Below are 16,464 nucleotides of genomic sequence, written 5' to 3'. Positions count from 1 at the left end.
GAATGTGCAATCAGGTAAGTGTTTCATGATTTGTTTGACTCTGCAAACATTTCCTACATCTTTCTCTTTAGATGCTGATACGCACCTTCAGTGTTTCTTTGCTCCAGATCTGCCAAACTGCGTTTGCGCTTCAGATTGTCATGCACGGTGACGGTGGCATTCATTCAACTTCTTAATCGGACGAAAAGAAAGTTAGATGTTGTGATCAATGTGCATTCAATTTCAATTTAATTTGATTTTGACTCAGCATGTGTTACATTCCATCTCAAATTGATCGAGGATTAAATTGGTCAAAGCAGAAATAGACTCGGAGGAAAATAACTCCTGATTGATGTGTGTCTGTGCCGGCATGCACCCTCGCGCAGATAGAGAGAGCATCTGTCTTTCTTGGCACCGGGCTGAAGTGGATGGCATTGATTTAGACCTCTCTCGTTCCTTCCTTCGCTCTGCTCCTCCTCCTCCTCTGCTTTCTCACTTTGTCTTCTCGCGCGGCTGCCATTCACAGTCACACTCTGCAAATCACCTCTCACGGAGGCTTCAGTCGGCGGGGGAATTTTGGCTTTCGGCGATGTGCGCTGTACTTTGCCAGGGCAGCTCAAAATGTCCTGGCTAACAACCATCCCTCAGTGTCTGAATGTGGGTTTTTTTGGAAGGACATTTAGGCTGTGAATTTTAAACAGGGACGGATTGTTGAAGAAACAAAAATCATGTGAGACAGCTGGTCTCTCAAACTCGTAAAGCTAAGATTTAAAAGCTAAGAGTGGATTTAAAGTACTTTGCAATATCCCAATAAGAAACTGTACAGAGCCCTTTTTAATTTTCTAATCTTTTTGGACACATTACATTGTTTGCATTGCATCACCAAGTGCTGCTTTACACACGTGCGAGGGAGTGTAATGGCTGGACCTGCAGTATCCTCGTGTGGCCAGCGAGCAAACTACAACTAACACTTCAAATCCTGCACCTCACATTTCACTGTGGAAAACCGACTGAGAGTGAGCGAGAGCATCATTTTAATAAGTCTACTCTTATTTTATGGATTTAGATGTACCCGGTCAGCTTACGTAAGGACTGATTGTCATTACATAGGTTACACAGGTTGGTTCTTATTATTCTTGGTCTGGTTCAAGAGGCTGACTCGATATTTTAGTTTCCAGGGGATTCTGTAATAGAGATATTTCACCAGAATATTAGCAAAGTTTACTAAGGTAACACTCTATATCAGGCTACACATATTAACCATTAATTATTGGGCTGTAAGCATGTGATTGACCTATTAGCACTTTATCAGTCATTATAAAGCACATTTTAGTGCATTATTCTGCAGCCAAGTAGCCCTGCTGGAAGGTTTTCCATCAGTAACCGCTTTATTACTGCATATAGATAGTAGATGAAGTAATTATAAATTAACAATGATATTAGGATTTGGTAGTTTCACAGCAAAGGTTATTCAAGGTTTGTGAAAAGTTATTTTTGTATCATCATCTGTGAGAAGTAGCTGCTTGTCTTTGGAATTAGACCAAGTCTAGTTCATGTGTGCAATAAAGAGTTATGGTCAGGATTTGAGAACTGATCTTATTCCTGCTGGTACAGTTCAGTGTTTATGGTTTCAGAAACATTTATATCATGGTGGTGAGGTGGCTAGCTACCGTCACAACAAGAAGGTCTTGGGTTTGAATCTAGGCTGGGGCCTTTCTGAGTGGGGTTCTCTCCATGACCATGTGGGTTCTTTCCAGTCACTCCGACTTCCTCCCACAGTCAAAAGATTTAAACATGTTAGGTGAACTGATGATTCTAAATTAGCTATAGGTGTGAACGTGAGCATGAATGGTTGTCTGTTTCTCTATGTTAGCCCTGCGCCACACTGGTAGCTCATGAGCAAACCGATTTTTAATGATAATTTCAGTTTCAAAGATATAATTTTTTAACTAAATGAGAATGAATTTTAATAAGTGCTCTTAATAGTGGTTCTACAAACTTTTCCCACACTGTGCAAAGGATATTAGGAACATAATTCATGCTAGCTTACCTGTATTTGACAGTGTGTTAGCATGCTAACATTTTATAATTACATAAACATGTCATGTCTGCTATTTTTTTATATGCAGTAGTCTTGTTAGTTGCAGGTAAAAGTAAATACATGTATGTTTGAGTGTGAGAGGTAAAATGAGGGGGGGGAAGGATAACAGGAAAGCAGACTAATGAGGAGAAAGGGGAGTAGCAACTTAGCCGTGATAGGGGTGGCAGCGTGTTGTAGGCGTCTGTAGTGGCTGACGGGGCTCCGATTAATGAGCGCTGGGGTGTAATTAATCTATAGTGGGAAGCTGTCTGTTTATCTGTCTCTGAGTTGACAAGAAGATAACTGGGAGACATCAAATTGATCTCCTCCTCTGCTTCCCGCTCTCTGCTTCCTCTCCTTTTTCCTCCTTTAGATCAGAGAGTTTCTCGGGCAGTGACGTGCTCACTTGGAGAATTTTCAAAAAAGAACAACGGTATTCCCACCACATATATGGCCAAACTGGCAAGGAAACTTATTTATTCTGGGTTTTTTTTTAATATTATATTTTCTAGAAAATTTCTGCTGCCCGCTTCTGAATCAGCCTTAATCTGCCAGTGCTTAGAGGAATGGATAAAAAAAGAGTGTCCAGGCTTTACTACACTAATATGCTTAAGATCAGGGGATTTGCTCTGACTGTATGTTTGTATTTCATTATGCCTCCACCACTAATCCATTTTTGCTGGAAATCATTCTTGATTCCATGCGCTGGATCATGTCTGACTCATGGATCCTGGAGCTTGTAGCTGAGGTTGAGGTCAGAGGTGATTGGGTCACGCTAGTCTGAGCTACTGGCTGGGAGCTGTGGGGGTTGTAGGCATGTCACTGGTGGTAAACATAGCCACCAGTGCTCAGCAGCTGGTGTAAGGGGCTACACAGAGGGCTCCCAGCAGCATGAACCACATAAACAAGTAACCAGTATTCTTCCAGCCATGCTTTCCGAATGATACGTATAGACATGCTGATGGGCCACAGGCTTCTGTTAGGGTTATATGATATAGTGACCAATAAGGTTTCAGCTTCATTAGCTAAGTTATGAGCAGTTCAGATGCTTGTTTTTTTCTGTATTTGAATGTATTTTTTTTTTTTAAAAGACAGTTTTAAAAAGACTGAAATCACAAATATTTCCTGTAATAATTAATAATTGTGTCTTGTACTTGTCTTGTAACAAGTAGTTGCCAGTGTTTCAGCTCCCAAAAATAATTTCAAAGAACTGTGAAGCGTATTTAAAGCCCCAGTCACACAGGGCTACAGACTGGTCAGCGAATCTTGTCTTAACCAATAGTTGCCAGTGTTAGCCAACGTTAGCCAGTGTGCGAATTAAAATTTCAATCTAGAGGCATTTAGAAGTTTCTGGAGGTCACGCGGACTTTGGGTTGCCAGTGTCTGTCCCTCCTATGAGACCAGGTTTTCTAACCAAATATGGCTAATGTGATTGAATGCAAGAAAAGTTCTGGTTAGATGTATGTGGAAGTTACGCTCTTCAAACAAAAACACAGGGCATTTTGCATCTTGTATTGATTTCATAAGGGACATTGTTTCTTTTCATGTGTTTCTGTCATTAGAAAGCTAACAACCAGATTGATGGATGCTCATATAAAACATCTCCAAAGTTTCAAATAATGAGAGCAGTACAAGAAAACCCTACGAGTGAAAGGCTTGGGCTTCAAACTGCTTTAAGTAGTTGTTTAAAGCAGTATGCAGCTGCACGCGCTCCCGCGGACGGTAATCACTTTCTGCCCGACGATCACTTTTTGGCACAACACCTGGAGCTAGGGAGTGCTGCTGTTTGACTGAGGAAGAATAAAGTAGTCGTGGTAAGCCAATCACATGACCACTTCAAGATGCCAAAGCAACAAGGTGATATATACCAGTTTTTAAATTGTGTGAAAAATGCACCATGTCGACCAATCAAAAATGATATGGCGACATGACATTTGGTTGTTTAGGAAGAGGGGGAAGTTTTAGGAGTGACGGCGAGAGAGAGAAAGAAAGAGAGACGGCAGAAAAAGAGAGAGAGCGAGTTTTGAGATGTGAGAGATTTGTGACGTTTAGCGTGTTTGGAGTGTGAAGTTAATGTGTTGTCTTGTGTAGTTAGTGTGTAGTGTTGTGGATAGTTTTGTGTTGTGTGTCAGAACAATGAGGCGACTGAGTTAAACTGAAGGGAGCTAAGTGGCATCCAAACAGTAAACTCAAGGATTCAAGCAAACACAAATAAGGATTATTTCACTGTGAATCATGCCAAACATGACTCAGTTACAGTCTCAAGAATAAAAATACAGATGAGGAATTGAGCTGAGCAGGTCTCTACCGACATTAATTGTCATTAAAATAGTTTGGGGTTTTTTTACTAGCCTGCTGTGTTTACTAATAGGACCTAAAATGCTTCACAGCCTTCTCAGTCTCACTTGTGATTTTTAGGAATTCTACATCTTATACTTTGCATAGGTGTTGGAAAAGGAGTTAATTTCCTGTAAAATGTAACCTTGGATTATATTAAAGGATTTTAGCTTAGATATGAAAAGATGGCAGCGCAAATGTCTTCCTCCGAAGGGTGGCTGGCCTCTCCCTTAGAGATAGGGTGAGAAGTTCAGCCATCCGGGAGGGGCTCAGAGTAGAGCCGCTGCTCCTTCATATTAAAAGGAGCCAGTTGAGGTGGTTCGGGCATCTGACAAGGATGCCTCCTGGGCGTCTCCTGGGTGAGGTATTCCAGGCATGTCCCACCGGGAGGAGACACGCTGGAGACATTATATCTCTCGGCTGGCGTGGGAACGCCTTGGTGTTCCCCCAGACAAGCTGGAGGAATCGGCTGGGGAGAGAGAGGTCTGGGCTTCTCTGCTTGGGCTGCTGCCCATGCAACCTGGCCTGAACTGACAAGCGGAAGAAGATTGATTGATGGATGGATGAAAAGACAGATCTGAATGAAGCTGTGGTGTGATGGAGCTGCGCTATGTTGCCTGATGCATGTTTGTATTTACTGTCCTGAAACTCAGGGGGCGTTTCTGGTGGCAAAATTGTAGTCCTTGTTTTACTACACAAGGGGTCACCATCAGCACACCTACACATTGTGAGAAGCCACTTTAAGCTTCTTAAACGCTTTATTTTTTCACTCCTATATGTAGAAGTTTGGAGGATGTATGAGCCCTCTCGTCGTGAAAGTTGAGAACGAGTCTAAGAGTATTGAAAATTCCTTCTTCTTTCCTTGTTCTTTTTTGGATAAAAGCATTTCTATATGCTGAAATATATTAAAGTCAACTTTAACAGAATACTTTTTTATGTCTACATTGATTATTAAGTCTGATGCTATTTAATGAAATCCTCAGCATGCAGCTTCTCTGCCGCAGGATGACATGATGTTGATGGTTATTAACTAACAGACAGCAGGATGGCCTGAGGAAACGGGTCAGCTCATAACTTATTAATCATGGAATCATTTCAAAATTTGCTCCTTGAATAATTCTGTTGATGTTTGGTTAAGAACAGCTCATAACATGTAGAAAACTCAGTGAAACTATTTTGTTAAGTCTTCTTCTATATAATCAGTCAATAATCAGCCTGCACACCAGCTGAGGTCAAATTGAACTTTGACTTAGAGGTCAGGAGCGGCTGTTCAAGTTAGTAATAGATGCACTAGATGTGCACTTTAGAGAATCTGATTACCAGAAGCTGCACTGTACTTTGAGGCTTTATCAGTGAATATAAAACACATGTGATTTATATTCAGGTTCATGGAATTCACAATTAATGTGCTGGTTCTGATTTTGGGGGTTCTCCACGACCCCCAAAACACTGCCACTCCTGGGAACTCATTCTGGAATCGTATCATTCATTTTCGTGTCTAAGGAGACAAATACGTCAATTTAATGCATTTAAAAACAGGTTTTAATATGTTTGGGTTTTGGCTTAAAACATTGCTTCTCTTAATAGTTTTAATAGTTAATTAATAGTTCTGAGTGCTTCTGTAAACTGGTCTTGTTCTCTCTTAGTGCACAGAAGAAAAAGGAAAATTTGTCTTATAGGTTAAGATAAGATAAACCTTTATTAGTCCCACACATGGGAAATATTTGGTCACGGCAGAAAGTAGAAGAACAGTAAAAAATTAAGAGAAAAACATGGTAAATGGCCTGTATTTGTATAGCGCTTTTACTAGTCCCGCCTAGGGACCCCAAGGCACTTTACACACTCAGTCATCCACCCATATTCATACACTAGTGGAGGCAAGCTACAGTTGTAGCCACAGCTGCCCTGGGGCAGACTGACAGAAGCGAGGCTGCCATATCTGGCCAACACCAGTAGGTGAAGTGTCTTGCCCAAGGACACAACGACCGAGACTGTCTGAGCCGGGGCTCGAACCGGCAACCTTCCGATTACAAGGCGAACTCCCAACTCTTGAGCCACGGTCGCCCGTGAATAGAATCAGATAAACAGAATAACATACTATACAAAATAGAAAGAACACTTTTTATAAAATAGACTAAGTACTATACAAATAGAATAAAATACAGGAGTAAAATAAGGTTCATATGCAATATAATGTTACAGGCAGAATAACATTTCTTAAAGGGTCCAGGGTTTGCTTGGGTTTAAGTGATGCTGTTTTATAAATGAACTTCCTTTGAAAAAAAAATAAATCAATGCACAACTCATTTTATTAGTACTTTGTACCAAATGGCATTGTTTTAGTCAATTTATGAAATGTTTTCCTTTCTAGATATTCCATTATTATGTTTCAGTGCTAATATTGCAAAGCCTTTAGGAACCACAGCAACTCAGCCCAGCATGACGTGGCAGACCATGTAAAGCTGCTGAGGCTCACTGACTACTGAGCTGCATTGTGGGTAAAAATTGTTGAGGCTCTGCCGACTCATTAACTGCAGACTTCCAAACCTCTGGCATTAACATCTGAATAAAAACTGTGCACCTTTGTGGCATTGGATTCTATGTAGTGTATTGTTTTCCAGTCATTTTCAAAGAAATTATAAGGAAATGTTTACTGTTTTCAGAATTATATGAATTTTATTTGTATATTTAAATATTTTTAACTTTCTAAATTACTTGGTGTGTGCGGCTCATTTGAAGCTGAGTGTGTAAAAACAATCTTGAATCTTAAACTTGAATAAAAAAATAAAATAAAATTGTGTTCCCATATTCTATCCTTATAGTATTGATATAACTTATATAAGCTGCATATTAATAACTGTGTTTAAGCAGTATTATAGATACATTATAACTGTATTATAGATACATTGAATTTTGCTGAGGGTTAAGAAGCTTTAATACCTTTCAGCTTCTGAGCAGGCGAATTCTAGCAGCTGGTTGTGTTTACCGCATTTATCCAGCAGAGGGGGCTGGAGGATATGAATAGCTAGCTCTGTGTTTACCTAAATTATGATAGATTATCTTTTAAAATCCATGTCTTGTTTTCTTGTTTTCTTTTCATGCATTGTCTTGTAAAGAGCTGCTTATATAAGAGAATTCCCAAATACATGATGTAATTTTTTTATTACTCTGTGAATATTGGCTGCTTTTTAAAAAAACAAACAAACAATATCTTTATTCTGTTAATGCATCAGCTATGCTTTATTTTATCCTTTATTAATCAGTGCTGTAGGGAGTTTGCTCGGTCTCGTGACGCTCAGAGGAGAGTCGTGAGTGGTCTGTTTATCTGCTGTCTGAAGGGCTCTGTGATATTATCTTTCTCAGACAGCGGTAAGCTTCTGTTCACAAATTGGTCACTGATGCGAAAGCAGGGAGTACTTCAGAACAGCAGCAGTGCTAGTAGTAGTCTAAGTGTGTGTGTGTGTGTGTGTGTGTGTGTGTGTGTGTGTGTGTGTGTGTGTGTGTGTGAATACCCACGCATGCAGGGTTTCTGCTGTGTGAGTCGTGACAGAGGTTCACAGAGAGGATTTAATACACAAAGAGGGAGAGAGAGGGAAAATGTGGTTGGAGTGTTAGAATGACTTCTGTTGTGTCCACGTTCCCATTTCTACTTGAGTATATCGCTGGATTTATACAAACATTGTTTTGTTTTTGTTTTTGTTTTTAAAAAAGGAGATTTCTATGATGGTGGCATCACTGAGAGTTGGGAGTGGGTGTGCTGAGTAGGCGAAGCTGCTGCAGCGTGTGCATGCTTTTCATGAGGGTGTAATAGGTGATGAGCTTTCATGAGCGTTTTCACACACTGAAATGTAGCTTCTAAACTTTATTGAACTGAAAGATGCAAGATCCAAATGTATGCACATCACCAAGTAGCTATGGTTTTTTGAAGTTTTTTGAAAGCATTTGGGTAAAACCTGTTTAAAAAACGCATTTTGACACAGTGGGTTGGAATTTAAAATTTTCTGTATTTTATAGATTAATCAGTCATAATGTTTTTACTGTCTTAATAAAAAAAAATCTACATAGGGTTAAAACTGTGACAAAGTGGCTGATCTCTAAAAATAGACTGTGCATCAAGGATGGACAAATCTTTCGAGTATTAAAAGTGATGCAGATGCGGAAGTGTATTCTCTATACTGGCCAGTAGAGGGCGAATTGTGTGAAAAACAAGACTCGCTTGATTTTATTACCTCAGTCCCTGAATGCACGGCCTCGCTCACTACTTTCAGCCTTAGTTAATATAAACTGATGTTTATTTTATAAATTATGATCCAATTTATAGTAAATGAAACAGGTACAATTTAGGTTTTAATGACAAGATGCTGACATATGCATTCCAAAACACCAGCATGGTGATGCGAGGGTTCAGAACAGGCCTTGGACATCCAAATGGGAAGCTATATAACAGTTTTTACAAACTACTTTGGTGAAAACATCTTGAGCCACCATTCATTTCTTCATAGTTTGCTTTGAAGGAGCCAGATTTTCTTGTAATTTTTTAAGTAAAATGGATCAATAGTTCTCCAGGTTTTCTAAAGAGCTTTCAAAGTCTTTCTACTCATTTTCAGTTCAGTCCTTGTACCTTATCTTCTTTATTTGACATTTAACACTGACCTAAATAAAGGCCAAATATGGAGAATTTGATCGAATCTGGGGCTCCTTTGAAAATTATTGCAAGTCGTTAAACATTTTACTAGCTGATTAATATTATCACCCCCTCCCCCTTTTTTTGTTGTCTTTTGTTTTGGGTGTTTTTTGTTCGTTTGTTTGTTTGGGAGTTTTTATTGTTGGGTTTTTTTTGTTTTTTATTTTTTTAAGCATTTGTGTCTGTGTGTGTATGAAAAAAACAAAACAAATATGTGAGGGGAACAAATTGTATTGTAATTGTAAACGACCAATGTATATTCCTCTCTCTCAATAAAAATATATTTTTTTAAAAAACACAAACACTGACCCAAATCGTGGTAGCAAAATAAAGGCACCTAATGAACCACATACACATAACTAACAATTTGGCAAAGAACCACTTTTACATTGTATTTTTAGGCACTTTGTTACTAGAAGCGTGTTGAAAAATGCATTATTTGTTCCCATTTCTTTTGCTGAATGTGTGGAAAAATGCCAAAAATAACACAGTTTGACAGACACAAAATATTATTTTTGCAAAATTTACAGAATTATGAATGCAGAAAAGCGCCGTCAGACTTTGATTTACTATGCTGTATGATTTGGAAAGCATCGTATTGGCAGTGTCCTCGTTTTTCAGCATGACAGTGATCCCAAACACACTACCAATACAGTAAAATAGATAGAAAACTACAGAATGGAGCGCTAACAGTCATGGATTGGCCTCCCCAGAGCCCAGAGCTCAACATTATTGAAGCAGTGTGGGATCATTTTGGCAGAACAGAACAAAAGTCAGCCAACATCCAAACAAGAGGTTTAAATGCCTGGAGAACTATTCCTGAAGACTACTTAAAGAAATGACAAGAAAGCTGCCTAAGAGAGTTCAGCTGTGTTGAAGAATAAAGGTGGTCACACCAAATATTGACTTTCAAGCCTGTTAAAATTGTACAAACTCAGTTTTTCCCTGATGTTTGCACATGTTTGCACCTATTTCCCATTTTCCTTGCTAAATCTAAAGAAAGAGGGGTGGCTTCATTTTTTTCCTGTATTGATGTGATTGATGTGTACGCGGCTTTACTCGATAGAACTTTTGTGGTCTTGTTTTTTGTTTTTCAGCATGCCTTGTCACAAATAACAAAATCTCCTTTCCAGTGCCAAAGTAAAATTTAATTGAGCATACCAGTGTGAATAGTCCAAAAAACAGGAGCTTTACCTTAACTGATTAGTTACTTAACAGCTTAACTTATCTGGTTATGCAGCAGTTTTAAAAGCCAGAAATAAAACAGCAGTGCAGAGGAAACAGAGGCACAGAGCCGCTGCTCCTTCTTCGGACTCTCGGTTGTCCCGGGACTCGGCTGGCCAGTGAAGCGCAACTTCCAAACCAGGGTTCTAGCTAGGAGTCACGGGAAGGGCAAGCTCATTAATTATCTCTCCCTCTCTTCCTCCCTCCATCCTCCCATCACACCCTCCCTTCATTACCAGCAAGGTTAATCCCCCCCTTATCTCCCAATGAGGCTCATTTTTCATGACTCCCTTTCTCCCACCCTTCCCTCATCTCTTCTCCATCCTTCCTTCTCCATAATTCTTCCCCCTGTCTTTCCTTCTGTTGTTCAGTTCTTCCCTGCATCTTTGCATAGTTTGTTATTCAGCCACTCCCGCCCCCCCACGTGCTTCCCGTTTCTTCTGCACACTCCCCCGTCTTCTCATTCCCACTGTATCGTTTTAAATTCGATCTCCTTTCCTTTTCATTTCCTTTAATTTTATTTCCCCTCGTCTCCTCGCTTTCCCCTCCGCTCTCTCCTGTGCTTACCTTGAACAGGCCGTGGCGAGTATCTATTACAGCTTATCACTAAAGGACAGGCCAACGCCGCACGCCGGTGAAATATGGCTGCTGTCACAGCCGCCGCGGAACACGACCGGCGCACAAGGCTCACAGAGCTGTGAGGACAGGGGGAGAAGAGGGGAGAGGAGGACTGGAGAAGGGGGTTATGGAAGCCCCTAATTCAAATTAATGGGAAGATTTCCAGGCCTGATGCCGACCGTTTGACAGTGATTTGGCACACAATTAACCTTGTCTCCCTCTCCCTTCTGCAACACCCCCCGGCCCCCGTCACCTCCTCGATTCCACTTGCCTCCTTTTCTCTCCGACTCCGTCCATCCCCTGTAACTGCCGCGCTCTTTGACACAGTCTTAGTGATTACGAAGCAAATTGAAATGCTGATGTTTTGTGATATCAGCTGACATCCCCTTACTGTCGCGTCCCAATTGAATTAGTTCTGAATCGCTGACGTCCACGCTGCATAACATGATGCGACTGCCTCATTTTAGATTTTGGCACGCCCTGTTCCACCACGACTTCTTAACACAGTTTAGAGGAAGTGTGAGAATAACTCTAATGAGCGTGACGGCAATTGCCGGGTAGCGGTTTTGTTGTCCGGTTTTAATGATGCAACCGCTTTATTTAGGAAAATCCAGCTCACCGACACGCAGAGCAGACCCGGCGTCATAGATTCACATTCAGCGACCTGTTTAAAAGGCCGTCCCTGCTGCAGCTCCAACCTTTCAGCTAGATTTTACTGACTGCTTTTATAGGCCGTTTCACCTTGGGTTCCAGTTCAAGGCACCAAACAGCCTATAGCTTTCAAGCAGAGGAGAACAACTGGAGTGTTACAGAGAAAGAGGGAGGTGTAGCAAGTAACAAAATGGAAAGGAGAGATGATGTGTGGAAAACCAGCCACAGTGAGAGGTAAAGGTTTGTGAAGAGAGCTTTCCTGTCTGGCCCTTCAGAGAGAGCACAAACCGTCAGTGTGTTTTGTCATTGTCGTTACCACAAACAGCTAAAATATCTTTAGTTTTTTTGCTCTGTCATGCCTTTTTGCTTGCAACCCTGGTTATAAAGCCATCAGCGTTAAGGTGGGATGATATTAACTGTAGCTACCTTGCTACTTTAGATTCCCGCAGATGAATGGGAGGAGAGGAGGAGAGTGCGTTTGCAGTGACAGTTTGCAGGTAGCTGAGCAAAGACGTGGAAGATCCCTGCGCCGGCACAATGTTGCTGACAGTCGGTGATTATCCCAGGATTTTTTTCCGAGACTCTGCCTCAGCACATGTGACATGAAGGAATCACAGCAGAGACAAGCATGGCAGTTGGGTGACAGACAGCAGGGCGTGAGCACTGTCTGAGGGTCTGAGAACGATGACGATGTGACACTGTCGGGTCTCAGAGTGGAGCGCAACAGACATCTGCAGACAGGGGAAACGTCTAATAACGACACGCCAAAATAATGTCGTACACAAATCGCCGTCTTATTTTTCTGTTCTCTAATCTTTAGTTATATGTCTGGGATTTCAAAGAGGTTGATATTTTGTATGTGCTCTGTTTTAGGTGTTTAAATGGTGATAATCGCCTTGATAGACATGAGCTTCAACTGGTTAATAACAACTCGTTTTTATAGCAGAGTTGTTGTAGTTTTATGTTTTCTAATTAGTTTTTATTTTGCTTTTAATTCAGTTTAGTTTCAGTTACTTTCCAGAGTGGTTTTTAGTTTGTGTATTTGAAAATGCTTCGTGTTTTATTAGTTTCAGTGTTTAGTTTTAGCCATTTTTATTATTATTGTATGATGTGTATATGTCAGAGGCAAGATTTAGAAAGATCAGCACAGGTTTTACAATAAAAACACAAAAACCAGGTTGCCAGGTTTGTTTTACATCAGCCTTCCTGTGTGGAGTTTGCATGTCCTCCCTATGCTTGCATGGGTTCTCTCCAGCTTCCTCTCATAGTCCGAAGGCATGCATGTTAGGTTACCTGGTGGTACAAAATTGTCCACTGATGTGAATGTGAATGGTTGTGCAAGCTCTGTGATAGATTAGCAACCTGTACCTCTCCCCAATAAGAGCTGGGACAAGCTTCAGCCTGACAATGACGCTGAATTGGATGAAGAATGGATGTTTTGCATTATAATAATACCTATAATAATAGCTTTATTTGCTAGTTGCATACATACACGGGGTCTGGGTACATAGGAAATCTTATGTAGAGCTTAGAGTCAAAGCTAAAGTCACACGGTCACACAAAACAAATATAAAACTATATATAAAATATATAAAGAATTATAATATTATTTCAAATATAAGGAACGGTAATTTCCATATTGCGCTTAATTGACTATAGTATAAAAATACTGCACGTCATTGGAATATATATAGATGGAGTGGCGTTTGTGTGTATTTAGTTAGTCACTATTTTGTTTTTGCCATCAGACTTTCCTGTGGCAAGAAAGACGCCGTTGTGGAAGCGCGTGTGCGTGTGTGTGCGTGTGTGTGTGTTTGGGTTTGAGGCCAAAATGTCCCTCTGCTGCGTCTCTGGTTGTAGTTAAATCTTTTATAAAGCTGTTCCCTCTTGTACTGAAAATGTAAGGAGTCCAACTGCACAGTACTAACAGCAGCTTTACTGGGGACAAATTACATTGAATGTCTTTTTTAATGTGTTTTAATTAATTTAAGTACATTTAAAATTTTAGTAACACTAGAAACAAATGATCCAAATTTCGATGCGTTTAAATCTGTCTCACTTTGAAACAATCAGCAAAGTTTTCACAGCAAAATACGTCAAATATTTGATTGTTTGTTGAAGTTATCGTTGCGCTTCGTGCCACTGCCCCAGTGGGAACCAAACATCTGTCCCTTTGATTCTTATGACTTACTAAACAGCTAAAAGACTAGTTTTAGCAGATGGAGGCCGTAATGCCAGGAAACACAGTCGGTAGATTTGTTTGATCATCACAAATGGCTCCAAAATAAATTATGTAAGAGCTGAATATTCACATAATCTCCTCAGCTCAGCCTCCTCTCAGCGCTACTCATGCATCGTGTTTCCTTTTGTTCCAGCGCGCTGTTTCCTCTATGTTTCAAGTGGTGGAGAGGCTGGTAGATAAAAAAGATGTGTGTGGATTTTCCCATCACTCTCACGACACTGTAGAAACATGCACACGCACCGTGCACGCTCACAGATTGTAGTCCCGCTGCAGCACGTGTTGCCCATGACTCACGACACAGCCTTGTAAAGGGTTTAACACAAGGTAGGAGGGGATAAGCGGCCTCCCTGATGTTTAAGCTGCCTCTGCTTTGAAGCAGATGCGAGCCTGCGTGTTCATTCTCTCTTTCCCCCGTCCTCCTTGCTCCTTTTGGTTTGCGTGCGTGTGTAATCGTGTGTTGGTGTGCTAAACCAAACCTCACGACTATTAATGCATCCTGATCATCCCACTGAAATTGAAGCTGATGTGTTGCGAGGGAAACGGGGTAGGAATTAGCTCCCTCGATCCAACGCTGGTTGCCTTTTACCATCTGAGGTATCCCGACTTTTATCTTCATGCATTTTTAGCTCAATCCCAGCTCACAACAACTCGTGATTGTGTAGATCAGTGCCTGCTGTTCTCTAAAATCCAAATACCGACGTTCATTTAATGCAAGTGATGATTAATTTCATACTTGTTGCAAAGCCCTGATACACATGAATTGAAACTCTTGCCTGAAAATGTTTGAAGTTAACTGAAGTTGATGATGCAGGAATTTCAATTCATCTCATTCAGTTTTCAGACATGAATGATGAAGCTGAAAGTGAATGTACTGCAAGCCAAAGTATCAGGGTTATCGCCATCAAACTCTCAGACGCACAAGTCTCCTCTATGCTAAGTTTCATGTGTTTGCTTTGCTTGTAGACCATTGTTCGAGGGAACCGGCCACCCAAAGATGCATCCATTAACGGCCTGCTGGAGGAGTTCGACAACATTTCGGTAACACGTTCCAACTCCCTGCGTAAAGAGAGCCCGCCAGGCCCCCATCAGGCTGGAGGCATCTCCAAACCCTCGGGCAGTGGCCACCTCACTGCTCCAGAGGAGAACGGATTCAACCACTACTACTCCCGCTACTCGTGTGACCTGGACACGTCCAGCAGGGACTTTTCTCTGGACCCCGGCAAGCCAAGCTTCTCCATAGATGGGGATTGGGCACTTGGCAGGCACTATCGATTCACCAAGCAGAATGGCCACTCACACCCCATACGCAGCCCCTTTTACCCTGATGCCATGCCTCAGAAATCAGACTATGGCAAACTTCCACCTGACTATCACACCTATCTGGAGAGCAAAGGGCGGTCGGCGGATGAGGTGGCCTCTACGGTGGGTAGCGGAGTAGGTTCCAGCGGCTACTACCGGGCATCGGTGGGGGGTTCATCCAGCCAGGACTACCGGGACACATCAGTTGGCACACCGTCTCGTGCATCACTACACAGCGAGCAGATTAACTACCCCGACAGTGAGTGGAGTTACGGCGGCATGAGGGACGAATATGAGAAGCGACCCAAGAGTTCCTACGTGACCCAGACCAGCCCCACGCCTGCCATCAGGCAGCGATCTCGGTCAGGCTCTGGGCTGCAGGAGCCAAATGTCCCCTATGCCGCCAGTGGGACTTTCAGGAGCCCGCCACAGGCCCACCCGTACAGCTCCTACACCTACCCTCGCCTTTCGGAGAGTCTCGCCAACTCACAGACTTTAACCAAGGTAACTAAAGCAAAATGGAAATGCCATGTTTCAACACACTATATCCTCCCAACAAGTCTGTACGAACGTATCAGAGAGAATTTTATACATGTACACTCATGTGCCACACACTTTAACCTCCCAGTCACCTTTTCACATTATTTTCTTCTTCAGTGTTTCGAGTTCTCTCTGATCCTCAACCATCAGTTTTCTTTTTCTGCTCTTCCTGCCTGATAGATGGTTTCAGCTTTAATCTACTCTTCCCTGAAGGAGGAAGGTGATGTCACATAAAGAATTGCACCTCTGGCGTGTCCACTAGCTCTATACACAGTTCAATTAATGCTCAGACTGACCACTGACCAAAAAGCTCTGACTTACACAAATTAATAAATAGGAGCAAGTGTTCTTGGGGTTCAAATTTATACTGAAGCTTTGCACCACACAAACTGCAATCACTGCTAAATATAGCGTTTTAACAGAAACATAATTGGCACAAAGGTATAAAAATATACTATCATTGCAATTATTAAAAGGATAAGAGAATTACAAATGCAAATATGCATAACGGTGGTCAAGACGAACTCAGCAGAAATTAAATATCTAATAGCAAAGCTTTAGAGCACAGGTGTCGAACTCCAGGCCTCGAGGGCCGGTGTCCTGCAGGTTTTAGATGTGTCCTTGATCCAACACAGCTGATTTAAATCGCTAAATGACCTCCTCAACATGTCTTGAAGTTCTCCAGAGGCCTGGTAATGAACTAATCATTTGTTTCAGGTGTGTTGACCCTGGGTGAGATCTAAAACCTGCAGGACACCGGCCCTCGAGGCCTGGAGTTTGACACCCCTGCTTTAGAGATTAGAAATGAGT

The 16,464-nt window shown here is 41.6% G+C and overlaps 1 protein-coding gene across 5 annotated transcripts in view; it reads left to right on the top strand.

Moving 5' to 3' along the window:
• The window catches only part of pak5 (p21 protein (Cdc42/Rac)-activated kinase 5), an 89,376-nt gene that overhangs the window by 59,488 nt on the left and 13,424 nt on the right, over positions 1–16,464 (top strand). For all 5 annotated transcript variants that reach the window (XM_040016983.1, XM_040016981.1, XM_040016982.1 and 2 more), the window contains one exon: positions 14,779–15,618. In XM_040016983.1, the coding sequence (XP_039872917.1) occupies positions 14,779–15,618 (840 nt within the window). The remainder of the gene's footprint in view (positions 1–14,778; positions 15,619–16,464) is intronic.

The sequence above is a fragment of the Simochromis diagramma genome, unplaced genomic scaffold (assembly GCF_900408965.1).
Source record: "Simochromis diagramma unplaced genomic scaffold, fSimDia1.1 OVJJ01000802.1, whole genome shotgun sequence".
In the NCBI taxonomy this organism is placed as follows: domain Eukaryota; kingdom Metazoa; phylum Chordata; class Actinopteri; order Cichliformes; family Cichlidae; genus Simochromis; species Simochromis diagramma.
Note: the sequence above shows the minus strand (reverse complement) of the source record. Positions and strands in the feature narration are given on the sequence as shown.